At 35.8% G+C, this 27,785-nt stretch overlaps 2 protein-coding genes and 1 long non-coding RNA gene across 3 annotated transcripts; all 3 read left to right on the top strand.

Annotated features, from left to right (window-relative positions):
* The first annotated feature begins 558 nt into the window (after window positions 1-558).
* Window positions 559-5,670, top strand: LOC114310146 (lipoyl synthase, mitochondrial). The gene is made up of 2 exons (XM_028256045.2): window positions 559-910; window positions 4,847-5,670. The coding sequence occupies exons 1-2, from the start codon at window positions 723-725 to the stop codon at window positions 5,115-5,117; spliced, it is 459 nt and encodes a 152-aa protein (XP_028111846.2). The 5' UTR covers window positions 559-722; the 3' UTR covers window positions 5,118-5,670.
* A 4,531-nt stretch (window positions 5,671-10,201) lies between these two features.
* Window positions 10,202-12,050, top strand: LOC145795253 (uncharacterized). The gene is made up of 3 exons (XR_014335858.1): window positions 10,202-10,491; window positions 10,632-10,935; window positions 11,077-12,050. It is a non-coding gene; the product is annotated as an uncharacterized LOC145795253 (long non-coding RNA).
* A 3,546-nt stretch (window positions 12,051-15,596) lies between these two features.
* LOC114310110 (uncharacterized) lies at window positions 15,597-16,400 on the top strand. The gene has a single exon (XM_028256019.2). It carries the CDS (start codon window positions 15,597-15,599, stop codon window positions 16,398-16,400), a length of 804 nt encoding a protein of 267 aa, XP_028111820.2.
* Window positions 16,401-27,785: the final 11,385 nt, after the last annotated feature.

Here is a 27,785-nt window from a genome sequence, read left to right as displayed (position 1 = left end):
TAAATTGTTTTTGATTATAAAAATTATTTTTGATTATAAAAATTTTTATCCTTACATACATACGTATTATAAATCAAACCATTCATAACCTAAAAATGATTTATATTTACAAAAATTATAAAAATTATATAATTAATTATTATAAATTATTATTATATATAAAAATTATATTATTTCAATGGTTGAGTGTTGTGGGTGTGCCCATTGGTGTGTGTGTCAATGTGTGGGTTGGTTTTGGTTGGTGAGTAGAAACGCCATTTCAAATGGCGTTTTTAAAAAAAAAAAAAAAAAAAAATTATTATATGCACAGTAAAAGCGCTATTTTAAATAGCGTTTTCTTCAGAATTTTTTTTTATGTTAAAAGTGCGATTTGGAACAGCGTTTTCTTAATTAAAATCGCGATTTCAAATAGCGATTTCACTATTCATCAACTTTTGGCCTCCTAACAGTAAAAGCGCGAATATTAATAGCGTTTTAACTTAGTTTTGAAATTCCGTCAGAAGTTGGCATAGTTTTGAAAATACAATATAAAAAGGCTTATATTGAGAAAAGCCTCCCACCCCTCTGTTCTCTCCCGCTCCATCGAACTTCCCAAGACTCAGTACCCCCAAAGCCTCGATGACCTCCGCCACCGCCTCGCCGCCTTCGTCCGCCTCCAAACCATCGACGATTACTCCGTCGAGGTCGGCACCAAGAAGAAACCCCTCCCCAAGCCCAAATGGATGAGAGAATCGATCCCCGGCGGAGACAAGTACACTCAGATCAAGAAGAAGTTGAGGGAATTGAAGCTTCACACCGTCTGGGAAGAGGCTCGGTGCCCTAATTTGGGCGAATGTTGGTCTGGTGGGGAAACCGGGACGGCCACTGCCACGATTATGATTCTTGGAGATACTTGTACCAGAGGTTGCAGGTGATTCATCTATCTGACTTGATTTTCTTATTCATTGATGTTGATTTCAATTCCAATGTTTTCAAATTGATTAATGCTTAGCATGAATGAGCAATTTTGTGAGAAAAAAAGGCCAGTAAATAACAAAATTTATCAACTTAAGGTAGGATTTAGGTTTTTCATTTTGGATTTCGTATATAATTAGAAGGAATCAAGTTTGGTGCATTACAATTTAAAATAAACTTCTTTCGTCAATCAAAATTGGGTTAATTACACTAAGACCCCTCAACTATCTGTGAAATGCCCTTTTTCACGTCCATAGTCACTGTAGATTCTTGTGTCATGTTTTTACATGGTATAATAAAGTGATGGGCATTACAAGAATAGTTATAGTTATTGTTATTTCTCAATTGGTGCTGCCAGTTGATAATTACATCATAGTAAAACATATTGGTAAGATTGAGTAAAATTAAAAATTGAGGATACGTGGATATGGATCCAAATGTGGATACGGGTCCGTTCAAAAAAAAAAAAAATGTGGATACGGGTACGGGGACACGTTAAATAGTTATTTTTAAAATATATTTATTATATGAAGATGAGTTAAAAAAAAGTTGACCCAATAATTTTTTTTATAAATAGAATCAAACATATGGATAAGTCATATAATAACCTATGTTATTGTTGAATAGAGTTTATAAATAGGCCCAAATATTTTATTTATTTATTTGGATCCAACCCATTAAGGTTTATTGTGATACAAACCAGCCAACAGGTGTAAACTTTTTCTTTATTTTTGTGGGTCCAGCCCATTATAATTTATAATATTAATTATTATGATACAAATCAATGTCCAAACTTTCTATTTATTTATTTGGGTCCAACCCATTAAGATTTATAATATTAACTAGCAATAGCCCAAGCCTTTTATTTATTTATTAGGTCCAGCCCATAAGGTCCAGCCATTAGGGTTTCATACAAACAAAAGTAGCAGCAGCAGCTTTGACACAATGGGTCTGTCTCAGTCTCACACGCACAGCAGCAACACGAAGGGTCTGTCTCCTCTTCGCTTCTCTCTCACACGCATAGCAACACGATGGGTCGGTCTCTTCTCTTTTCTTCTCTCACACACGCACAGCACAATCGAGAGAGATATCGAGGCATAGAAGGAGATTGAGATAGAGAAGAAGATCGAAAGACACGATCAAGATCTTGAACCCATACATCAATGTAAATATCTCAACCTTCTTCTTCCTTTTTGATTAGCCGTGTCCGAGAGAGGAGAGGCGAATCCGACACAGATCCCACACCCGCACCCGTGTCGTGTCGTGTCGACACGGGTACTTTGCCCCAAAGTGCCGAGTCCATGTAACACAGGCCACACACAACTTAGCCTCTCACATTTTAGAGCAACAATATTCACACTTTACTTCTACCCTCGCTAGGGGTGTTCAAAAATCTGAACCACCTGAAGACTGGATTCGAACCTGCCCGACTCGACCATGACACGGGCGGTTTCGCTAGTCACATGGTCGGCTGCTGTTTCATTTCATAATTTTTTTCAAATTTCGGTCGGATGTCGGGCTGAATAGAACAGAATCCACCTAACTGGACACGACCGAATTATGTATATACATACATTTATACACTTCAATGATTGTGTCAGGTTTGTTTACCTAGATATTTTAAATGTGCAAGACTCACTCATTATATTAATTTTAATTCTTTTCTTTCGGAAGCCAATATATCTTCCCAATGCACAAACTGACCCTTTACATTAATAAATAAATAAAAACAAATGACCGTTCCCAAGAGATTTGACTACACAACGACTCTTTTGCCTCCCCACTCCTCATGTCTCTCTCTCTCTCTCTCTCTCTCACACACACACACACACACACACTCACACACACACGCACGCACAAGCACACTCTTGTCTCCATTTGTCTCTCTTTATATCTCTCACACTCTCTCTGTCTCTCCAACTTCTCATCTTTCTCTCACACACTCTTATCTCCATTTCTCCCTCTTTATATCTCTCTCACACCTTTCCCATCAATAAATTAAAAGAAAAAAACCCTTCCCAAGGAAGAGATTTGACTACTCACCACCTCCTTTCTCTCTTCAATCCTTTCATTTCTCTCTCTCTCTCTCGCTCCCCCCCTCAAACCTCTTGTCTTTCTCTCACCCACACTCTCTATTTCTTTATATCTCTGTCTCTCTCACCCTCTTTTGTCTCTCTTTTTTTGTCAAACCTTTCATTTCCCTTACCCTCACTCTGATTCATCCCTCCCTCCCTCCTGTCTCACCAGCTTATTTTTCTCCCTTTGATGCTGAAGATGATAAGCCACTGTGGAAATATGTGACTAGATTTGAAAAATCTGGTGCATGAGGGGGGAACTATACTTTTCAATGCAACTTTTGTCGGGCTACACGTAAAGGTTCATACACTAGGGTAAAAGCCCATTTGATGCAAGTTAAAAATCAAGGGATAGAAGTGTGTCCAAAAGTAACAAGTAAGAATAAAGCTGAATTTGAGAGAGTAATTGCAGAAGCAGAGTTGAAATTGAAAAACTCTAGGTTAAAGAAAGTTCCATTGCGTCCTCCTACTTCAAGTGCATCATTAGGTTTATATTTCAATGAACCAGAGGAGATCTATGGATCAAAAAGGAAGAGGTCAACTGTTATAGGAAGTGGAAGTAGTAACCGTATTATGAAAGCATTTAACAGTGGGGCTCGAGAACGATTAAATGGTGAGATAGCTAGAATGCTTTATTTAGCAGGCTTGCCATTTCATTTGACAAAAAATCTTTACTATGTTAGTGCATTTACTTTTGCTGCAAATAACAACATACAAGGATATGTACTGCCTAGGTATAACATGTTGAGAACTACATTGCTTCAAAAAGAAAGGATAAACATTGATAGATTGTTAGACCCTATTCGAGGCACTTGGGTAGAGAAGGTTATGAGTATAGTTAGTGATGGATGAGTGATTCCCAGTGAAGGCCATTAATAAATTTTATGGCTGTTACCGGAGGTGGGCTTATGTTTCTTAAAGCGGTTGATTGTTCAGGGGAAACAAAGGACAAGTATTTTATTTCCAACTTGATGAAGGAAGTAATCATAGAGGTTGGGCCTAAAAAAGTGGTTCAAGTCATTACAGATAATGCCCCAAATTGCAAGGTGGTGGGGCACCTAATTGAAGCACAATTTTCTTACATCTTTTAGACTCCTTGTGTTGTGCACACCCTCAATCTTGCCTTGAATAATATTTGTGCTACCAAGAATGTGTAAAATAATTTAGTTGCATTTGAAGAGTGTAATTGGATTAGTGAGATTGTGGGTGATGTGATGATGATCAAGAATTTTGTTTGTAATCATTCCATGAGGTTGGCAATGAACAATGAGTTTGTGAGTTTGAAGCGTCTTTCAATTGCCGAGACACGCTTTGCTTCTTCCATTGTCATGCTTAAGAGGGTCAAGTTGATAAAGCAAGGTCTCCAAACAATGGTAATCAGTGACAAATGGAGTTGTTATAGGAATGATGATATTGGTAAGGCCAAGTTTGTGAAGGATAAGTTGGTGGATGACTTTTGGTGGGTTCAAGTCGACTCCATACTTTCCTTTGTTGCTCCTATTTATGACATGATTAGAGTTTGTGATACCGATAGACCTTCCCTTCACTTAGTATATGATATGTGGGATACAATAATAGAAAAAGTGAAGATGGTGATATATAAGCATGAAGGAAAGAGACTAAAAAAAGAGTCTACATTCTATAATGTAGTACATCATATTCTTATAGACCGGCGGAACAAGAACAACACACCACTTCATTGCTTGGCACACTCATTGAATCAAAGGTGATTACAACACAATTTACTATTTTCATTAATTTAAGCTTAATATTATTCTTTCACATTTATAATGAGTAGTACATTTTTTTCATTTTAGTTATTGTAGTGATGTGTGGCTTTATGAGGATCCAAGCCCAGTTCCCCCATACAGGGATGAGGAGGTCTGCCTTGAGAGAAAAAAGTACTTGAAAAGGTTCTTTGATGATCCAATGGAGCACACTAGAGCAAATTTGAAGTATGCCAAGTTCTCTACCAAAGAGGGGCCATTTGCTGACATTGATTCTATTGGAGATAGATGTGATATGGATCCTCATAGTTGGTGGGTTGTTCATGGTGCATCTGCACCCACTCTTCAATCTTTGGCTTAAGGTTACTTGTGCAACCTTTTTTTTCGTCATGTGCTGAGAGGAATTGGAGTATATACTCTTTTATCCATTCATTGAGAAGAAACAAAATGACACCCCAACGTGTAGAAGACTTGGTTTTTGTTCATAGCAACCTCCGTCTTTTATCAAGGAGAATCCCACAATACCTTGAAGGAGAGACCAAGTTATGGGATATTGCGGGCAACACATTTGATTCATTTGATGATGTTGGGATGCTTGAGGTTGCAAATCTCTAACTTGATGAACCTGAGATGGAGGTTGTGTTGTTTACAGATGATGGAGGTGCAAACGAAGAAAAAGATGGTGATGCTAATGATGATGAAGGCGTGCAAGAAATTAGATCTACTTGAAGCTTTGGAAGGCCAACTTTTTTTTTTTCTTCCTTCTTTTGCCCTCTTATTTAGTACTTTTGTGAAGAATATTTTTGGATGTTGAATGTTTTCCCTTTCTCGTATTAGTTCTTTCGTTCATTGTAACTTTTTTGTGAATGGATGATCTATTAATTTGTTTAAATGTAGTGGTTATATTTATTGAATTAATGTTGCTATGTTAATGTTTGTTAATTTTGATTTAGGATGAATGTAATATGAATGTACATAGCACATAAAAATATGTTTTCAAAAAAAATAAAAATTGCCATGTCCCCCGCCGTGTTTGTGTCCTCATTTTTTGGAAATTGCCGTGTCCCGTGTCCGTGTCCATGTCTGTGTTTGTGTCTGTGCTTCATAGCCTAAGGTAGTGAGTGCTAGAATATGGACTGGCTAGGTGAATGGCCCCACTCGCTTGTTCATTTCTCTCTTTCTCTGGCCCATTTTGTCTTTAAATATTAAAGAACATTTTAATTTGGAGAATTTCTTGTTAACTGAAATTTTCTTAATAGTAACATTTCTTGGTTGAGTCTTGTGACTGTGTCATTCTATTTATGCTGGACAATAAATTTGACATAGTTTGATTACTAGTGTGTAGACTACCGACTATAGGATTGAGGAGGGTATAATCGTGTCTGTTGACCTCTTTTGCTACATTGGATGCTCTCTTCCACATTCTATGTGCCACTACTTCCGTTTGAGTGGATTATCTCCTACTTTCTTCTATGCTTAAAACCCAAGACTAGTTTCTTTGGAAAATCTCCTTTGCAGCCAACTGATTTTTTTCCAGCACTTGTTGAGTGCCACCAGCTACTTATCATTGTACCATGAAGACTAGGGGGGAGGCCCAGGGACAAGCCTTGGTTGATTTCCTAGGGACAAACTTGGATTAAAGTTGCCCACAATTATTTTTGTCGAGGGTTTGCAGTTTGCAGGAGAAAAGTGGATGAATTGGTTGATTTTGAAAGTGTTCAGTCGGTAGATTTGCAGAAAATAATGTCTAGATTTCTCAGGATGGTAACTGTTTTGTTCTGCTGCCTTGGTCTTTGGAAGGAAAATGAAAAAGAAAGAAAGGGAAAGGAAATTGAGAAGGAAAACTGTTTTCAGTTGTATTCTCTCTCCTTAAGAAAATTTTATATTAACATTTTTTTTTTAGAAACGATAAGAAATCATGAAAAAGAGGAGAATATATCTATTCCTAAAATTTATCACAGATTTTCACCATATTTGTTTTTCCCATTTTCCATGTTTTCTTTTTTCCTTTTCTTTCTGAAATCCATGAACCAAATAGAGCATTAAGGTTTTCAAGGGTGGAACTAGAAGCCAAAGAGTAGGGGAAAGGATTGGGATTGATCTGCGCTCAATTGGATAGGTTATGGGGTACTTAAATATGAGTTTTTTCGGTATGAGTAACTAGTGAGAATTTGAATTCACAAAAATTTTAGTCGGATTTTAAGGCTCAAGAATAGGGAATTAAGAAACTTTGACTAATTAGAAGATTTTAGACCTAATAAAGACCACAGCTCAATACATAATATGACCCAGTACATCCATCCTTATTATAGTCCATGACACCATGTTTAACAAATCTGAAAACTACTAAATACCCTTGATTAAACTCAATAAAAATAGATAAAGCTGTCCAGCAGAATATTAACTAATACAAAACATAAATAAAGACTGAAATCAACAAAAAGACCACAAATCAATACATAATACGACCCAGTACATCCATCCGTACTATATAGTCCATGACTCCATGTTTAACAAATCTGAAAACTACTAAATACCCTTGATTAAACTCAATAAAAATAGATAAATTTGTCCAGCAGAATATTGACTAATACAAAATATAAATAAAGATTGAAATCAACCCTAACCTTGATTACACAGCAACTGAGTAGGCTGTGTTAAATTCCTGATTTGTCTTGTTGCCTTGACCGCCCGCCGGATCTCAACCATTTGAGACCTCCATCAACTCGCAAGACCTCTCTCACACCAATTTGATGTTAGCTTCAACCACCTCCAGGGTTCACTGCCTTCTACCGTCGGACGCATGAGGAGCTTGAAGCAGCTGGATGTACTGGCCTCATCCCTGCAACTGTATGCCAGCTTTCAAGGCTTCACAACAACTCCGAACAGCCAATGCCAAGCCCAAGATGGTTGATGTATCTATTTCACCAATGTAATACTTTTCCATCTTTATCTTGGACGAGTTTGTAAAGATTTTCTTGATCTTCTTCGTGAAAAGCAACCCTGTTCCAAGAATTTTGACCATTTTCAGTTGGGAGGGATTTCTTTCTCCTGGATTCGGCTCCAAGATAACCTCCTGACACAAACCCAGATTTATAGCCCCACCAGTTTGGTGAAACATCTTTACTTTCATTTCCTTCAACATCAAAAACGTGATTTGCAGATTCTTCCACCAACTCCAATACACTGTCCTGATTATAGTTTGTCTGTTGGCATTCCTCGACTTTTTTGACAAGTATTCCTTCAAGATCCTTAGAAGAATATGTCTGCACAAATTTCTCTCTCTCTCTCTCACACTCACACGCCTTTTTGAAAAATCTTATCACCACCACTGAGCTGAGACTTGGCTGTGTGAAAATCTCCACCGCCATTCCCTAACCCACATGGGCTTGTTCTCATCTTTTCATACAACCCATCTTTCCCAAATTGTTTAATTAATCAGTCTGATCCCACTATCCCCACTTTCTTTATTTTATTTTATCTTCATTTTTCACATTAAAAAAAAAAAAAAAAAAAAAAAACAAAACAAAAAAAAAAACAAAACAAAAACAAAAAATACCAAATTTCATTCCAGTTGATTTTTCTGCATTACCACACCTACCATTCGAGTTTGCAAAACACACTTGCTTTATTCATATCAGGGATCAACCCCGATCACAATTTTACAACACAAAAAAAAAAAAAAAAAAAAAAAAAAAAACAAAAACAAAAACAAAAACAAAAACAAAACGATTTGTTTTCTTTTCTGCAGACGGCCACCCACCGACCTCACTTCCTCTACTCTGCCGCCGGTCTCTTCTTCTTGCCTCCGTCCTGGGCGGCCCTTGACAGGGTTGCCTCCGTGTTTCCCACTCCACTGGGCACAATCACTCCTCCCTGCTCCTCCACTACAGCATATGGCGGACCTCCAAATCGGAACATAACGGTGGCCTTCCGCTTCAGCTCCTTATTTTCCGCCTTTAGCACACTTATCTCTGCTCGCGCATCCTTATACATGCGTTGGAGCAGAGCCAGCTGGGCGTTTAACTGCTGCACCTCATTTGTCCTACTCTGCAGCCGGTGCGACAGGTTTGTGACCGCCGTCATGGTCTCCACACATGACTTCAAAGTATACTGATTGGCCTCAATATCAGTTTGCACCGCCATTTTTTGCTCCACCGACCGCATCGGAAAGTTCAACGGAGCAAAACCAGAGGCGCTTGGTTGAGGTTCACTGGCCACCGCACCAGTTATCTCTCTTGTTGACTCGTTGAGGTCGGGAAAGAGAGTGAGCAGACCACGGGACGAAGAGGCCATATTCTGGGTAGCTGAACGGGAAGACGAGGCCATGTTATGGGTTGCTGAGTGTTTCAGAGAAGGGTTGGTTACAGAATGGCAACAGAGTGTTCCAGAATCTCTTTCTCAGAAACGGAAGAGTTTTTTCAAAGGATTTTCGGCGGTTTCAGACTGGTTTGCACAGCCTCCGCCTCAACCTTGGTTAAATAGCCGAGGCAGACACGCGCATCATGCGCCTCTCGGCGCTCGCCGACAACATGGGCGCTCCTTTTGATAGGCACGCCTTTTGATGGCACGCCTTTTTATGGATTGGGCACGCCTTTTGATGGCACGCCTTTTGAAAGATTGGGCACACCTTTTGAGGGTGCGACTTTTACAACGGTCCGACATGACCCCATAAACTGTCCCGACATTTGATTCCGGTTAGCTCCTTCATGGGTCCGACAAGACTCTGTAAACTGTCCCGACATTGATTCCGGTTAGCTCCTTCATGGGTCCGACAAGACTCTGTAAACTGTCCCGACATTAATACCGGTTAGCTCCTTCATGAGTCCGACAAGACTCTGTAAACTGTCCCGACATTGATTCCGGTTAGCTCCTTTATGGGTCCGACAAGACTCTGTAAACTGTCCCGACATTGATTCCGGTTAGCTCCTTTATGGGTCCGACAAGACTCTGTAAACTGTCCCGACATTGATTCCGGTTAGTTTCTACAAGGGTCCAGCAAGACTCCGTAAACTGTCACAACAACTGTCACAACATTGTCTGCTACAACGGTCCGACATGACCCCGTAAACTGTCTGCTACAACGGTCCGACATGACCCCATAAACTGTCTGCTATATCGGTTTGACACGACCATACCGTGTCTCCTATCCTGTTTTATTTTATTTTTGTTACTCTCTTCAAACTCAAGTTGGTTTGTGTCTAACCTCCTTGAGTTTGAGGGGGGCTGTTAATGTACACCTAAACCTACTCCACTAAACCTAACCCACTACACCACTCCACCTCCACTTCACCTACTCCACTACACACTCCACTTCACCTACTCCACCACTCCACCTCCACTTCACATCTCCATCTCCTATATAATGTACACACAATACATCACAACATACAACAATCAATAATACAATCATTTCTCTTTATGCATTAAATTTCTACAGTCTTGGTTGGCATCAATAATAGGAACTTTGGCATTATTTTTCTGTGACACATGAGGTTTGAACTCTTGTCCACATACTCCCACAATTCATTTCCTTTGAAGTTTCCTTTGTGGCCTCTACCTTACAATAGTAGAGGGAGAAAGAAAGATGCAAGAATGAGAATCTGGACTTATGTTGTATCTTGGAACATTATGTTTATCCGCAATGGTTTTTTTGGCAAGCATTATGTTTGTCCACATGCTAAGCCACTGTATCAAACTTCACTTGAATATTATCAGATTTGGCTTACTCCTCTGTTAGTATAGCATTATTCATTTAAAATTTTGTAATGCAGAAGAGTGTAGGAGCATTGATTTCATTTCCTTGCTTTGGATGCTTCCATTTGTGGTTTATACATTAAATGATATACTAATATGCATGCTTGGAATTTGGCAGGGATTCCGGTATGTGGCATCTGGTCCAATGGTCAGGTCCTCATACAAGGCAGGTGAATTCTACATCAAATCCATGATAGAATCAGATCGTGCCATATCCTCTTGATCGAGTCATGTCTCTTGACTGACCACCATTTGTTTTTCTCGATCTCACAAAATTCAACGATATTCCGTTGTTATTTTTGGGAATGAGTAGACAAGCTCAATCAGTGAGCTTTTGGAAGGTAGCATTCTAGAGTCAATTTAGTCTTGTGTCTCCTTGGTGTTGGATGAGCTTGCGCTCCCGGAGATTACCAATATTGTTGGTTAGTCATAATTCATTCACTTGTATATTCAAATTAATTGTAGTTATCAAATTCTATCACGTTTCCTTTGTTCAAATCGCTGGTCTTTATTTGGTTAATAATGGCAATAGGCGATAACAATCCTTCCTTTCTATTCTCAAGGATGGTGCATTGCATTTGTCACTGTGTCTTGGAACTTCACTTTTCTGAGTGATGGCCAATTAACGTGTGACGCTGTCGGTGGTGTGTGCAAGAAGCAAAAGCGCAACAAAACAGCGCATCTACATGTCTGGTACCTGGATGTGACTCTGATCTTTTTACTTCATTAACAGAATATTCAACTCTGCTCTGAGGTACAGAAATTGTTTTCCTCCTCCAATTTATGCATCTTCAGTCTCACCGACAATTTGTTAAGAGAGCCTACTAGTTTGGACATATCATGTCAATGACAAAAACAAAAAGCCTTTGTTCCTTTAAAATTAGGGTAATCCACTACACCTATGTGAGACATTTGGTAGAAAATTTGGTAAAACTTTTGGGATCTCTAGCATTTTTCTTAAAATTAACCTCTTGAGCTACTCAAAATTTGAATTTCTGATTCTTTCCTGGTTTAGTAGTCATAAAATTTAAATGTTCAAAGATTTTGCACACAATTGGGGGGCCATTTCATGGTGGGTTTATAATCTGACGCCTCAACTTTTAAGGTGTTAATTGGGGACACTGGTTCCTGTGAACCCCATAAAGTAAAGGCAGCCTGATCTCTGGTAGAGTTGCTGGTCCTATTATATTGTTTTCATCTTGGAAATAATGACCATTCATGGTATTGGGCCAAACCATCAATGTAGGGGACCTCAAAGCATGGACAATCTGTATAGTAATTTTCATGATTTGTTTGATGAGAGAGGCCTCCAAAATATTGTGGGACCAGTGATGGGTGTGTGTGTGTGTGTAGGAGGAATGGGGTAGAGAGGATTAGGACCTGTACTTCCTACCTGCCATCTAAGAGTTTTTAAACTTTGGACAGTTGATGGGTCGTGTGCAACATAATTTGTATTGGGCCATATGAATTTATTGTGCACATTTTATACACACAGCAGACATCTGGAGTTCTATTAAATGCTTTATGATTCTTGACAGGTGTGGTACTGTTTTTGCTGCTCTTTTCTCAACTCATTCCCACATTACTTTCCATCTTTTTAAAATTTGAACACTCATTAATTTGTGTGGTACTGTTAAGATAATGTCGGTAACTCCTCGGTTTTATATATTGCGCTAACTGCAGCAAAAAATTAAAGAGGTTTTTTTTTTAACCTTCCCGTTTAGAAATTGGTTATTTTAGTTAGTTTTTTAACTTTTTACTAAAAAAATATACAAAAAGTAGAGAGAAATGTGATAGTTTATAGTGATTTTTTGACTTTTTAAATACAAACCCAAGTCTCCAAATGGGTATGGATCTTTTTATTATTTCTTTAAAATATAGATTTGGTTGATTCATAATTGTTAGGTATGTAATCGATTTGGCTCTAATCGAACATGGTTGAGAAAATTTAACACTGAATTGAATCTTCTATTTTGTTGATTGAGGAATTGAGGTTGACCATACAACAATATTTGGTTTTATCTATTTTGTTGGTTGAGGAATTGAGGTTGACCATACAACAAGATTTGGTTTTATCAATTTTTTAGTTTATTGTAATTGAGTGATTTACAGAAGATTTTATGAAAATTTATAAAATTGCACATCATGAATAAATAGAGGGTAGGAGCTGCTCTATAAATCTTTTTCAGTCTTTATTGCAAGGTAATCACTTATATTTTAGTATAATATTTCAGTCAATATTAGTTTAAAAATTCTTCAAAATCAAAACATATCCTACTTTATAATAAAATTGATTATAAATCAAGATTTCTATTGTTGTTGAACTGTCAATTCATAATTTTTTTTGATCAACTTCTCTTAGGTAACACTCACCCCCTCAATTCTCTATATTTTTTTGGGGGAAAAAAAAAAAAAGCCCTTAAATACCCATTTTACACTTGTTATTCTCCTTCCCAACAAGAGTATACTATCTCACAACCAAACATTCTCGTAATGTAGAAAAATTTTCCATAGTCTACAAACCAATAATAATAGTATCATTCATCTTCCTCCATTGCCCACTCTACCACAAATGCATGCACCTAGAAACCACCTCTACCAAACCCCTATTGACTGTTTCAACCACAATCGTACATCAACGATCTTAATGATCTAGTGTAAATGTGAATGCAACAACAACTTAGACTCATTCAGGAGAAAACCTAATCCTCATTTCTCGGCCATTGTTGTAGACCTAGCTCCCTTAACATGATGAAGAGATCTGCGCTAGTTGGTGTTGTCTGGGTGCTAAAAGTCAACAGAGAGGTAGAGACTCCAATGGAAGACCAATATGGAGATGACTATGGCAACAATAACTAGCGCAAGAAAGCTTTTAATTTGAATCAATCAAAATCTATTCGAATCAAATCAATTTGAAGCAAAGTATTGGACATTTGAATTGGAATGAAGCCTCTAAGATATCATTTTGGGTGATCCTTTCAAAAGCAGAGATATGTGGTGATTATCCTGGGGTTTTAGTGGTGATAGGGTTGCCGTTTTCAATATGATTATGCCAAAGCGAGAGAGTTGGAAAATATGGATAAGGCTTGATGAAGATTGGTCATGGTGGTTGGTGTAATGGTAGTGGTGGTGGTGGTGTTTAGACTATGGTGTGTGAAGAGGAGTGGTGGCAAATAGGGATACGATGAACAATTTGTTAATGGCTTATCTGTGGTAGCAATGGTGGATAGGAGGTGTTTGGTGTGTATCATAGGGAGTGATTATAGCTTATTTTAATATGAAAATTTGTACCAGACTGTTTGGTGCAGCTTCTGCTTATCGTTTTTTAGACAGAAATAGCTTAAATAAGTTGAGAAAAACTGATTATTTAGAAGTTGGGGAATGAGTGTTTTTGGTTTCTACTTTCTGATTATCAACTTTTAACTTATAATAAGTTGCACCAAATAACACCGGTGGTGAATTTGGGGGTTATGGAAGAGAGGGAGTTAGGTTATCCAATGGTTGGTTGAGAAACAGAAGACAATAGAATTGTCATTTGTTTTTCTTTGGATTATATACATAAAATTTGAGTGAATCAAATATTACTAAAAGGTACTAAACTCAGAGAATTCAAAAACTAATTTCTTAAAATACCCACCAGTTTTCTACCATTTCCAGTGGTCCAATATCATTGCCACTATTCACCACCACTCCTTTCTATTTTGTTGGCAACTAATGCCACCTTTCAACCCCTCTTTCACTACCATTTCTTCTTCTTTTTCTCTTCCTCTATCTTTATGTTCCTTAAATCCTGGTCATGATGATTTGGGGTCGTAGTGGGGAAAAGCGGTTAGGTAGGGGTCACAATGAGAAAAAGGGGCTGAAGAAAAATGAACAAATAGAATTAAAAGTTCAAAAGGCGAATGGTATAAAAATGAGGCAAGTTTAACATTACAATGACTATACGTAGGTAAAATTAGAATTTTAAAATAATCTTGTCGTTTGGTAAAAAAAATTTAGTTAACCTATTGGAGTTCAGACTTTTTTAACTTAGGACTAAAAGGTTTGTTTGATAAATTTTTTAATTTTTGTGAGAAAAAAAATAATTATGATTTAAATATGTCATTTTATCTTATTAATGTACTTCATTTATTTTATTTTTTATATTTTTTTTAATCCCAACTAAATTGCCAAATGAACCGATGTAATTGATTAAAAATTAGATGTAACGAAGTGCTTATGTGGTGTACATAGAACACCTTGCTATTTGTTGATGAGAGAAAAGTAAAAATAAATGGGTGAATGTAATTTTAAAGGTACGTAGGGGGATGTACCCAATTTTTTTAAATGTTCAAATTGTTAGAGCATGGGGGATGAAACAAACAATGGGCCGACACATTGTGATTGTGGGTGGCCTCAGTTTTTAGGAAAATATCAAATTATTAAGATAATGGAAAAATTATTGTATTAAGGATGAAATTTTTTGTAGTATAATTTTTATATACAGTAAAAATTTACACACTCTATATATATATATATATATGAAGAGTTTGTATTATACACTTAATAGAATTGTATCGTTATAAAAATATAAATAATCTTCAACAATATCCTTTCATAAGTTCCTATCAGTTAGAAGTAGTAGTACTTGGTACAATACAATACAATACAATCTGTCAAAGAAAAATGGTTAGTGGTTCAAATTTATGTGATCTGAATGACTCAAATGTGTTAAAATAATGTTATTTTAGTATCATTTTAAGATATTCAAGTCATTTAGATTATGAAATTTCGAACCACCTAATATTGTTGTCACTCAAATTTCAACACATATATACATTCAAATTTCAACACATATATACATATCCTTGTGGTTTTAGTCTAGAGTCTGATCATATCAAACATCCCACTCTTTCCTTACATATCCTTGTGGTTTTAGTCTAGAGTCTGATCATATCAAACATCCCACTCTTTCCTTTCAAGTTTCCAAACCTCTGGTCCTTGCTTTTTTCCAGTTAAAAAAGACATCAGGAGAAGATCTCTCAGCCAATGCAACTTCAGTGATTAAACTCAATTCTCTGAATTTTGTAGATTTAAGCCCCAAATGGGTTGTTGCCTTAGTACCACCACCAACGAAACCTCCAAACCAAACCCAGATGTTGTTGTTAATCCAAACCACCGCCATTTCCACGAATCTGACCCCCACGGCGGAGCTCCTCCACAACCACCCACTCCGTCCCCTGTTGAAGAAGAAACCGTGAAAGAAGTGCTCTCCGAAACTGCCATCCCCAAACCCCCCACTCCCATACTCAACAACAACAACAATCACCTTCATCACCCTGTAGTTGAGGAAGTCGAGATCCAGCCAACGGCTCTGATTAAACCATCAGAAGAGATCGTCTCTGAGGTCTCTGATTTTTCAGAGATGTGTAGTTTCAGCGAGAGCTTGTCCACGACGCTGACAGAGAAGAGGGACGACGACGGAGAAGTGACTCAGAGAGTTCAGAGGTCTCCGGCCAAACTCCCCCAAAAGAGGCCGAAGATCGAGAAAGGGTTCAGATCTCCGGCGAGACGATCGGAACCTTCGCCGGTGAAGAGGACTCACATTGCATCAACTGCGTCCACGTCAGTTCAAGGCCGGAAAATGACGTCAGCGGGGCGGAATGTGGGAGCTCCGAACGGGATCCGGCGAGATCCCGGCAGAAGGTCGAGGTCGCCGGTGACGAGCGGTGAGGCGGGGATTCATCGGCCGGTGAGATACAGAAGCCCGAATTTGAACGGAAGGATGCCGGAGGAGACGGCGGAGAGCGGTGGCGGGAGGAAGAAGCGCGGCGGCGACGCGTCGCCGGAGACGAAGGAGTCGCTTGAAAACCCTCTGGTGTCTTTGGAGTGTTTTATTTTTCTGTGACTTTTGAGAAAATATTTATTGACGGCGAGGTTATATTTGTCTTTTAGTTTGAGCTATTTCCAAAACGAGTCTAATTAACTTGTAAATATTAGCGGTAGTGGAGCCAAATGGTTTGTAAAAACGAGTCTATCTCCAACAATTTAGCCAAATGGCTTGTCAAAACTCAAAAAAAGTTATATATATATATATATATGGTTAGATCTCACATCACAAATACACTTCTCTAATAAAATATTAAAATAAAAATCAGTTTGAGAATGATTTTTGGTGTGAAATTAATTGTAAATTAGTGTGTTATATATATATATATATATATATAAAATTAGTTAGTTATATACATATGTATATATGAAAAATATTATGTAAATGTTTGATAATTGTTTAAAGATATTTTTCAATGATTAACAGGTTGAAATCGCTAAAATTTTGGTTACTGATAGTAATGCCAATATGCTATTCATAATTTGGTTATAATTTTATTTTCAAGTTACACCATGTACACTTCTAGTCAAAATTATCACCAAGAAATGGCGAAGCAAAACTTTGAGTTAAATTTGATTCAACCTTCGGTAAAGTTATTTTGTTGACATATCATATTTCTTATTAGAATTTAGTTATTTTTTCGCAACTTATACAAATCAAGACTCTTATAAAAAATTCTAAAATTATAGAAAATTTATAAATTATAATTATAATTACATAAGTTAATTACTCATAATTTATTATCTCAAGATATACAACTCTGTAGCAACAGCATTCAATGCATCTTTTAAACTCTATTAATTTTAATTCATTGCGTCTAACGCTTCAATGGTTGAAAATTTTAAAAGTTAGTTAGATTTGTCACTTGGTTGTGCCATGATTGCAAGGTAGTAAAAAAAAATGAAATTTTTTTTGCACTGTATTAAGATTCAATTTGTTTTGATGTAAAAATTTTACACAAAAAAAAAAATATTTTTCTTATAAATTAATTTTACGTAGAAAAAATGTTTTTGTTTTTATTTTTTGGCTTTTGATTAATACTTGAAACAAAAATATTTTATTATTTAAAAGATAAATTTTGATTCAATAAAATATTTTTTTGTGAGTTAAGATATTTATTTAAAAATATTAAATGTGTTGAAAAGATAGTGAATGAGATTAAATTTTGTAAAAATTGACTTACAAGGAAAATGATGCAAAAATATTTTCTTTAAAAAATATTTTACTTACTTTTTGTTCAATCAAACAATAAATAGAGCCTAAGCCAAAAATAATTTTGATTTGGATCATTAGAAATGCTCTTATGAAACCTATTATGCCATCTCAAGCTTTCACTTAAATTTGAGTAAGAATTTTATTTGAACAAATTTATAGATTTAAGCTTAAATTTGAGTAAATATCTTATTAAGGGGTTGTTTGGGATGATCTATATAGTGTACTTTTTGACTTTTTAGCTAAAAAAGTAGAGAGAAAAAAAATGAATGTTTGGGATAATTTTTTAACTTTTTATGAAAAAATGTATAATAAATTGTTGTATCAAATATCAAAATCACTCTTGTACCCTTCCTAACACATACTGTGTGCATTCAGTGCATTGTTTAATTTTATTGACTTTGGAAATTCGTAGCTTACAATTAGCCAGGTCATTGCATATGGTATAATGTGTAAAGATAAGTACACTGACATGCATTTTTTCTTGTTGAATTTAAAAGGGCAAATTCGTAATTTTGTCCTCTATTTATTCAATATTTTTTTCTTGTCTAAACATGAGAATAGTATTTACTTTTTTACTTTTTCAACGATCTTTTAATTTTTAACTTGTTTAAGAGATTCCAAATATCCACCAAGTCAAATTGATTTTGATATGAGTGTGAGTTAATGCAGTGATGGACGCAGAAATTACGGTGAGAAGGGCCAAGGTGTATGTTTTTACAATTGACAAAAAAAAAAAATTCTAATTATTTCATCCATAGTGAAAGTATTATATGTGAATTAATACTAACATATATACTTTTATAGGTACAAAAATTATAAAAATATCATTACGTTTTCAATTAATAGACATGCAAAACAAAAAAGATTATACAAATAATTTTTTTTTTTCATATTATACCGAACATAATGTTAGTTAAAGGCTAGAAAGATAAAATTATTGGGAAAAGACTACCATGCATATACTCTTAAATGTGGATACCATAGGCACCTCAACATTTAACTATTGATTTTTTTTTAATTTTTTTTTTTATAATGATTTTAAGTTATTCATTTAGTTCATAAAAACACCACACAATACTACAATAAATTATAATCAAAGACTAACATCACCACATATCATAACTAAATATTTCAAAATTTATATTCAAGAAAATAACTATTTCTAAATCATAGCCAAACATTATAGTAAAATTGGAGACTATTTTGAGGGGTCTCTTGGGTTAAAAAATCACAAAAGGACAAAAAAAAAAAAAAAAAAAGTAAAAAAATCACAAAAGAACAAAAATCACAAAAAGACAAAAAAATAATTATCATTCCAAAGTCAAAAAATCCAAACAAGAAAATCAAATAACCAAAAAAGTCTTAGATTAAAATAGTCAAAAAATCAAAAACTCAATTAAAAAAATCATTGCCAAACGCTCCCTTACATATCAAGAAGCCAAAAAAACAACACATTAGTAGAATTTTCAACAACCTTGCAAGGTCTAAGCCCCTGCCACCCCTTCTGCCTCTGAGTTAATGAATGAAAATTTGATATGGATTTTTTTACTTAAATCTTTGATACGGGTAAATTGTAAGGGCTTGCTTCATATTTTTTTGGTCAATCTCTTTTGAAAACAATTTTGCTAACAGTTGCTAGGTCTAGGATGACTTAATCAAACACAAAAATGAATAGAAAAATAATATATACGTTAGCTTTTTAAATTTAATGATATATAAGAGAGATGATTAACTAATATTTATAAAAAATATGAGAAAGAGATAATTTAGATGTTCTAATTAATTGTCACATTATTAAATTTAAAAAATAAAATTGATAAATGCCCAAATCAATATGGTATAAGTATGATTGATTGAAGGTAAAAGTAATAATTTGAAATTCTATATTATGCCAATTTAGTTGTCAATGTGTTCACTAAAACAAATATATAGGTAGAAAATTCTTTTTTACTAGGTGTTAATGTATGCAGATAGGGTAGGTATCATGTGATACCTTTATCTTTTCTCATTGGTGGAGAGAGTAGGAGCTACATTTATGTGTTAGGTGATGGAGACACAACATGGGAGACCATAATGTTTGTGATCGGTTGAAGGCACCATGTGACATGCCACATAGTATCCTATCCGCACCCAAAAGTTTTTTGGTGGGGGTGAGTGGGTGTTTGAATCCAAGTGCAATGTAGGGATCATTTGGAAACATTCTATAAAAAAAAAAAAAATTAAAGAAATAAAAAAAGAAGTAAAAATAAGTTAAGAGTTAATTTTTAATTCATTTTGTCTTATATTATCTCTCACATAAAAAAATTAAAACAGTCAAAAGAAATTAACTTCTAATTATCTTTTCAAAACACAATATAATGTTTCCACTGGGATGAAGAGAGTGAGTGACTGTCCTTTTTACCCTTCATCTCTCTTTGTTGGCGTGGTGTGGGGTGGGGTGGAAAACTGGTAATCTGGAGACTGAAAATGTACATAAAGTTCTGCTGCTTTAATAAAAGGATACTCTGTTACACCATGCAATGTAATAAAGAATGATTGTTTGGATGCTAAGTTTGAAAACTTGGCAAAAGTACATGAAAAATACGTTTTTGGCAATTTATCCCTTGAATAATGGTTAAAAGTACAATTGACCTCCCATCAAAGTGCAATTCACTCTTTAATATATATTTTTTGGGAATAATTTAAATTGTCTTTTGAAAAATGTTTTAAAACGTAATCGACCTCTTAAAAGATATTTAAAGAGAAATTTATTAGAATTTTTTTTTTTCAAATGTTTATATTTTAATTAGTTTATAAGATATTCTTATATTTTAATAAGTCTTATTATTTGAACATTTGATCTATCAAATCCTAATTATCATATTTAAGATATTTTATGGACATTTCTACCCTTACAAATATTTTTTGAACGGTTAGCAATTTGGTGATATGAATATTCATAATTTACAATGTGAATACTCACATTAACATTCACATCGATGGTGTGAACATTCACATCACGAAACATTCACATTGTAAATGTGAATATTATTAGGGTATTTTGATAACTATGTCATTGATAGAACTTATTAGAACATAAGCAAATGATGTGGATTAAATGGAATATAAGTAGGTGAAAAGAGATTTATAAAAACAATGCCCCATATTTAAAAGTACAATATGCCCCTTGGAAGATCAATACAATTGAATTAAACACAATTGGGTAATTTGATCCAATTGATCTTTTTAAGAAGGTCATTTGCACTTTTGAAAAAAAATTAAGGTGCCAATTTACTCCATTTGATTTGTCAGGGGGCAATTGCACTCTTAAGCATCTTGTAGGGATGTAAAAAGTCAAAAAAATAAGGATAAATTACAAATATATTTCTTAAGATTGGTTTAAAATATAAATAGTTTTATGTGATTTTGAAAATTACATTTTGCCTCTTGAATTTCTTAATTTTGTAACAAATGACCCCATTTATTAATAAATTATCAAGTCAATTAACAGTTTTTAATAATGACAAAAATATAGTTCAATTAATAATTCAAATAATTTCATTATTGTATATTAGACCAATTAGGAATTTCATTTTTTTAGTTAATTTTGTTAAATAAAAAATTCTAATAAGAAGTAATTATAATTTTTTAAACTATAAAGGGTAATCCGTATTTTAAACAAATTTAGGTTTTTGTTTTGGCTTTTTTAAGAAAAATGTTTTAGCTAATAAAAAAAAAATAAAGAGATCCTAAAAAAAATTGTAAATAAGTGGAGGTACAAAAAAATATTTGCAATTGATATGGAAACTTTAAGAATAAAGCTTTGGACCCCCAGTGGGGGTACTGGGGGTCACCTCCCATTGGTCCAAAAAAAAAACAGTTTTTTTTTTTTTTTTTTTTTTTTGAGTTTTCAGCCAACCCCAGGCCAACACGTGGCACTGGGGGTCACTGGGGGTCATCCCCAGTGGGGTCTGTAGCATTGCTGAAACTTTAATTATTTGTTAAGACATGGAATCATCTTTATGATAAATGGACCAAAATGTCCTTTTATTCTCTTGAATTTACCAACATGCCATTTCATGCTCCATCTTCCTCTTGAACTTTGGTGGCCAACGATAAGCCGTCTGCAATCACTACTATATACTCCTTTGGTATCTCCAAACCCTGTCTTATTATCCCTAAGCCCTCTCTCACCTTCTCTAACCCACCTACCTATCCACTCTTCCTCTTCCATATCTATTACCACCATTACTCTTTCCGTCACCCCCATCACTTTTAGCCCTTCTAACAGCATTCTCTACCAAATCCTCTCTCACCCTCTCCAACCCCCCACCCACCCACCCAATCACCCTTCCTCGGTCATGGCTACTATTATCGCTACTCTTTCCATCATCCCTGTCACTCCAACCCCTTTTAACAACCATGTCCATCAAATCTCTCAGCCCTCCTTTGTCATGATTCGAAACCTCCAACTCATGTTGATGCAAAACAAATTTTGGTGCAAGTGCAAACTATGTAGATTGTAGTTGTACCAATACACCATGTTACTCTTTCCCACAAATGTATTTGTAGCAATGTGGGTTGGGGTTTTGAATTAAAATAGAAAGTGGTTTGGGAGGTCTCTGTTGGCTACAACGTAGCAATGGCTAGTTTTTTGGTCAAGAGGGTTTTTGGATGGATAAGGAAGTGTTGAAAGTGGAAAGAGAGGGACGATGATAGTGGCCATGGCAGTAGAAGGGCAGATGAGGAAGGGTGACAATAATGGTGGAGACGATAGATGAGGGTGTTGGAAAATAGTTTTATAAACCTTATTTTTTACTAACTTTGAGCATTAATTAAGGTGGGACTAAAGAGTTAATTTTTACAAGTCCAAGTAGGTTTATGTGTAATGCCACGTAGTGAAGAACATTGTGTATTTGGTTACTCAAAACCATATCCGAATGAATGAGAATTCAATGCGCATTTAAGCTTCGTAAAAATGGAATTGGGTTTCCTAGACATGTGTGAAATTTGCTTGTCCCACATAAGAAAGACTTGAGGCATTTATGAGTATATAAACTCTAAGTTGGCACACTTGGGAGGAGAGTTATTGACAAAGTGGGTTTAACCCAAATTCACCATGCGCACTACCGCCAACAGGTCGAGCTCGGGTATGAGATATGGGTCGGTCCAAAGTATAATTTTTGGACAAAATTCAAAATTCAAATTCATTTTCTTTCTGGTTTTGCTCCAGTCGCCTCCTTTTCTACCGGCTGCCTTTTCCGATCATACATTTTCGGCCATTTTTGAACAGCCATGAAGGCTTCTCGAATAAGTGAGAGTTTGGCTATAAATAGCTGTAACAACCCCGACCTATGATTAACGCTAATTCATGTTTAAGTATGCCAAATAAGTAATTAAGAAGAAATCCTGAGTCAATTATATATGCAATGCATCATTTTGTGTTTATATCTGTTTGACGTAGAAAAATCTATTCATATTTTAGTTTCGATTTGCGAATTGAAGGCCTTATCAGCATCCGATTAAAAAATTGACTTGATTTATATGTTAATTAGGATTTATAGAATTTTATAGTAGGTTTAATTAAAATTCGATTTAGAACGATTAAATTAGATTAAATTAATATCCACTAATTAACCTTAATTAAACACACTTTTTTCAAGCCTGATTAAGGCGTTAGTGGGCTTCATTGAACACTCATACACTCCCAATTCACTCTTTTGTTGGTGAAAACGCGAGAGAGAGAGAGAGAAGGGAGAATTGGTCCAAGACTTGAGAAATTGAGCTTAAACCAAAAGACGTGCTAGGAATTGTTAACAATTGAAGAAGATTTGAGGGTCTCAACTTCAACTCTTGCAGCTTCAAGCCTCTAGGTAAGGAATTGAACCCTTAATTGAGTAATTGAATTAGATTCTACAAGATTACTAGTGAATTAAGTGAATTCATGTGGGAATTGCACTAGAATTGAGAATAATTGGGTCATACTATGCATGCATGTTCATTTCTTCACAAATTGAGCATGATTTCAAAGAATTCTTTCATGCATGTGTTTATCTCACTCATATTTTGGAAATTCATCATGTTTTCTATCAAGCTACCAAGTTTGATCATGTTTTGAAGAGGTTGAGTTCAAGAGAATTCATGCATGTTATGTTTTCGAAACATTTATAAAGTTTGGATTGAAATTGTGAACAATTGGCGTACTTTTGGGCCTTGATTTCATGAATGATTTGTAAATCATGATGTTTTGTGAGTTTCTAAATGTTTTCCAGAATTTTGGCCCAAAAGGATGAGTTTTGAAGTGTTGAATTCATGTTTTGAAGCTTGGGAACAAATCTGGAAAACCCAGAATTCTGCTTCCATGCTCGAGCGAAGAATTCCACGCTCGAGCGACCTCATTTATTTTCATACTTCCGCTCAAGCGACAAAAGGCTGGCTCGAGCGTAAATTGCTTGCTCTCAGAAATTTGCGTGTTTAGACGCATGCTCGAGCGACAAGACTTGCACTCGAGCGAGGACTGGTGTCTCATGCTCGATTGAGCGTCGAGCAGAGATTTTATGCAATCAGAACTTTTTCACATTTTGCAGACCGCTCGAGCGAAGGAGTCTATGCTCGAGCGACCACTCACTCTTGGCATGTTTGCTCGAGCGAGAAAGCCACGCTCGAGCAAGACCCCTGTTTCAGCAAAATTTGGCTAAGTGTTTCAAATACATTTTTGCATCCTCATTCCGCCCTAGGCATTCCAAGGCCATGATTAAGACTCCATAATGAGGTTAAAGGCTAGAAACACACTAAGAACAAACGAAATAAGTTATGTGCAATCGAGCTTGTGTTTCAATGTATGAATCTGCCATGTTATGTAGGTCACGCGCCTCAGGATAAGTGAAGTGCCCAATTTGCCATCTAATTGGAGCTATCAATTATTTGTGAGTAATGACTTTGTAAAGTTATGTTCAATATTAAATATTTTCTGAAATTATGATACGAAGTGATTAGTTTCTGAAATGCTACGCTATGTTTGAAATGAATGAATGATTGTCCAAGATTCTGGAAGTTATTTGTGACATCCTTAACATTATATGATATGCGTCACTTTATGGGTTATCAGGTCCCTTTATGGGTTATCAGGTCCCTGTATGGGTCATCGGAAACGTCTCTGTGCACATGAGTCATCAGAAAGCCTTTATGATAGTCCTTTGTGGGTCATCAAATTTGTTAATACTAATGGATGTGTCACGTGCTATGATATGATACATGTACAAGTTTTGAATACAAATGTAACTATCCCTATGAATCTGCTTTGTTATGACATCCGATTATATAGAAGGCTTTGTTTCTGCATGGACATCATTCAGTAAAATCTTTACTCTGTCATTATTCATTGGGTTATAGCTCACTATTTATATTATGTATGTAGGTGAGCAAGCACGTGACCAGGCCTAGAGTTGACGGCCTATGTTTTAGTTTTGTCAGCTAACCTTTGTGCCTCCTAAGGAGGTTCCGAATGAAGTCAAGATTTGTGGCTGTTTTTGTAATCATGTCAGACTTTGTTTGTTGCTAAGTTTTTGAACAAGATTTCTGTTAATATACTACTAGGAGTGATATGTAAAGGTTATATCTCTCGACATCACTCATAAGTTTATGAGAGTTTTAAATGATGTGTATCATGTATGTCTTCACGGTTCAGTGAACTGTATATATATTTTGTATATTTGCTTCTGCAGCCCCTAATTTTATGTTAGTTTCCAAGAGGCCTTTGGTAATCCAAGGATTACTGGCCGGTTACGATGCTAAACCCATAGGGGCGGGTTTGGGTCGTGACAATAGCCTTCACCGTTTCCTTAATAATTCATTCAATTCACATCCGTTTTCTCTTATTTTCGTTTCTTCCTTTTCATGTTTTCACTCTCCTTCATTCTGCATATATTGTGCAAGTTAGATTTTAGGAAGAGTTTGTGAGAAAGAGAGAGAGTTCAACACTGGTTTGGTTTGCCAGACTTGATTTTTTAGTGTTGCAAATTCAAAATATAGTCATTGCATCCTAAGAAGTTGACGCCAGTAAATCTCGAAGTGAGGGCGAAATCTACTTTAAGGAGATTGTGTCCAATACAAGTCTTGACTTAAAATTCTACAGTTTTAAAGCGCTGTAAGCATTAAATTCAGGATTTAATTTTCATAATTATTTTCTGAATTATTTACTTCTTGTTTATTTTATTTATACATTTAAAATACACAATATTACACAGATGACAACTGGGTTTTAACAATCTTAAAGTAGATTTCATTATTTTCTTTTGTGTTTTATACAGAAGTAATATTCTGTTTCAAAAAAAAATAAATAGTAATAATATATTGTTTAATTTTTCATTTGATAAATAATAGTAATATACTGTTTATTATTGGGGTTTTGTTACAAAATTTTATTCTGTTTGTTTTTGTGTGTACAATTTATTTGTATAAATTTTAATTTGTGATTGTTACATTTTTATTTTATCAGAAATAATGGCAATTGAAAAGGATAGTACTGAGACTATTCCTACTGCAGCTTCAAACCCGGTCACTACATCCATGTTGCTGGTATTATTAGCAGTAACTCCATTAGTACCAGTAAATCATGAAGAGAAGCTGAAAAAGTTCAATGGAACTAAGTTCAAAAGGTGGCAACAAAAGATAATATCTTACTTAACCACATTGAACTTAGTTCGCTTTATCCATGAAATTGCTCTAGTAATGAATGAGAGAGAAATTGATTGGCAAGTTGTTGTCACCGTGGAAGCACTGAAACATGGGGATTTCCTGTGTCGAAACTATATCCTCAACAGATTGGCCAATACACTGTACAATATGTGTAGTGTTAAAAAGACCACAAAAGAACTATGGGAATTTGGAATTAAAGTACAAGACAGAAGACGCCAGTACAAAAAAATTTGTCGACAGTTGTTTTCTTGACTTTAAAATGATGGACTCCAAGATTGTAATAAGTTTAAGATCTCCAACTGATCCTACATGGCATTCATGTAGAAGGAATGGTTATCCTTCCAAGTTGCAACGATGATTGAAAAATTACCGCCAACATGGAAAGATTTTAAGAACTACTTGAAACACAAAAGCAAGGAGATGAATTTGGAGGAACTAATTGTGCGGCTCTGTATTGAGGAAGACAACCGTGGATCTGAGAAGAAATCCAATGGTCACATCATGCAAGCAAAGGCTAAATGTTGTGGAACAAGGACAAGGATCTTGTTTTAGCAACAAAAAGAGAGAGCTTGATAGAAAAGGTCCTAAACAAGGCTTCCAAAGGGGGAACAAAAAGAAGTTCAAAGGCAAGTGCTTTGTGTGCAACAAAGACAGGCATCGCGCTAAGGATTGTCATATTCGTAAGAAAAGCGGATGCTCGAGCAAGAGGCCAGTACAAGCACACATGACTGAAGTCGACTATATCTCTAATGCAGTGGGAGATATTAGTCTTTCTGCTGTGGTTTTTGAGGTGAACTTAGTGAGCAACACGAAAGAATGATGGGTGGACATTGGGCTACTCGTCATATCTGAGCCGACAAAAAAATGTTCATAACCTATAAAGTCGTAGAGAATGGAGAACAACTCTTTATGGGAAACTCTTCAACCTCTATAGTAGAAAGACAAGGCAAAGTCATGCTCAAGATGACTTCGGGAAAAGAACTCACACTCAACAATGTACTTCATGTGCCGGACATTCGTAAAAATCTGATTTCCGAGTCATTGCTGATCAAAAATGGGTTTAACTTAGTTTTTGAATCTGACAAAGTTGTACTCATTAAGAGTAGGATGTATGTGAGGCGAGGGTATATGAGTGATGGGCTTTTCAAGCTCAATGTATTAACTGTTGTAGACACTCCATTTTTGACCGACCTTAAGACTCAGACGTCACCGATTGAGCGCTTGGTGATGTTGCATATTGTGCTCGTCCTGAGGTTTCGAAGTTTCGGCTGCGAGCTTTGCCTCTGGACTTCGGGGCTCTTGCGTGCTTTGCCTCGGTTCGCGAACCAGGCTCGATTTTCTCTGTTTCTCTTCCAGAAGGGAGAGAGAGGTCTCGTAGATCATCTCTCAATGGCCGTAGGCTATGTTTCGTGGTCGTAGGCCATTTTGCCCGTTTGGAGTCCGGTTTCCGATTTTTCGGAGCCGTTGGCCGTGTGCCTCGGTTCGGGACTGCTTAACCACCTCTATTTGCTT

This window comes from Camellia sinensis, chromosome 7 (genome assembly GCF_055761805.1).
Source record: "Camellia sinensis isolate YWXY chromosome 7, ASM5576180v1, whole genome shotgun sequence".
NCBI classification, from domain to species: Eukaryota; Viridiplantae; Streptophyta; class Magnoliopsida; order Ericales; family Theaceae; genus Camellia; species Camellia sinensis.
This window is presented reverse-complemented; position numbering and strand designations above follow the sequence as displayed.

Coding starts and splice junctions, on each gene's coding strand:
- LOC114310146 (XM_028256045.2), top strand. CDS start 723: ATGAGAGAATCGATCCCCGGCGGAGACAAGTACACTCAGATCAAGAAG. Junction 911..4,846: donor ACTTGTACCAGAGGTTGCAG/GTGATTCATCTA, acceptor TTTTCATTTTAG/TTATTGTAGTGATGTGTGGC.
- LOC114310110 (XM_028256019.2), top strand. CDS start 15,597: ATGGGTTGTTGCCTTAGTACCACCACCAACGAAACCTCCAAACCAAAC.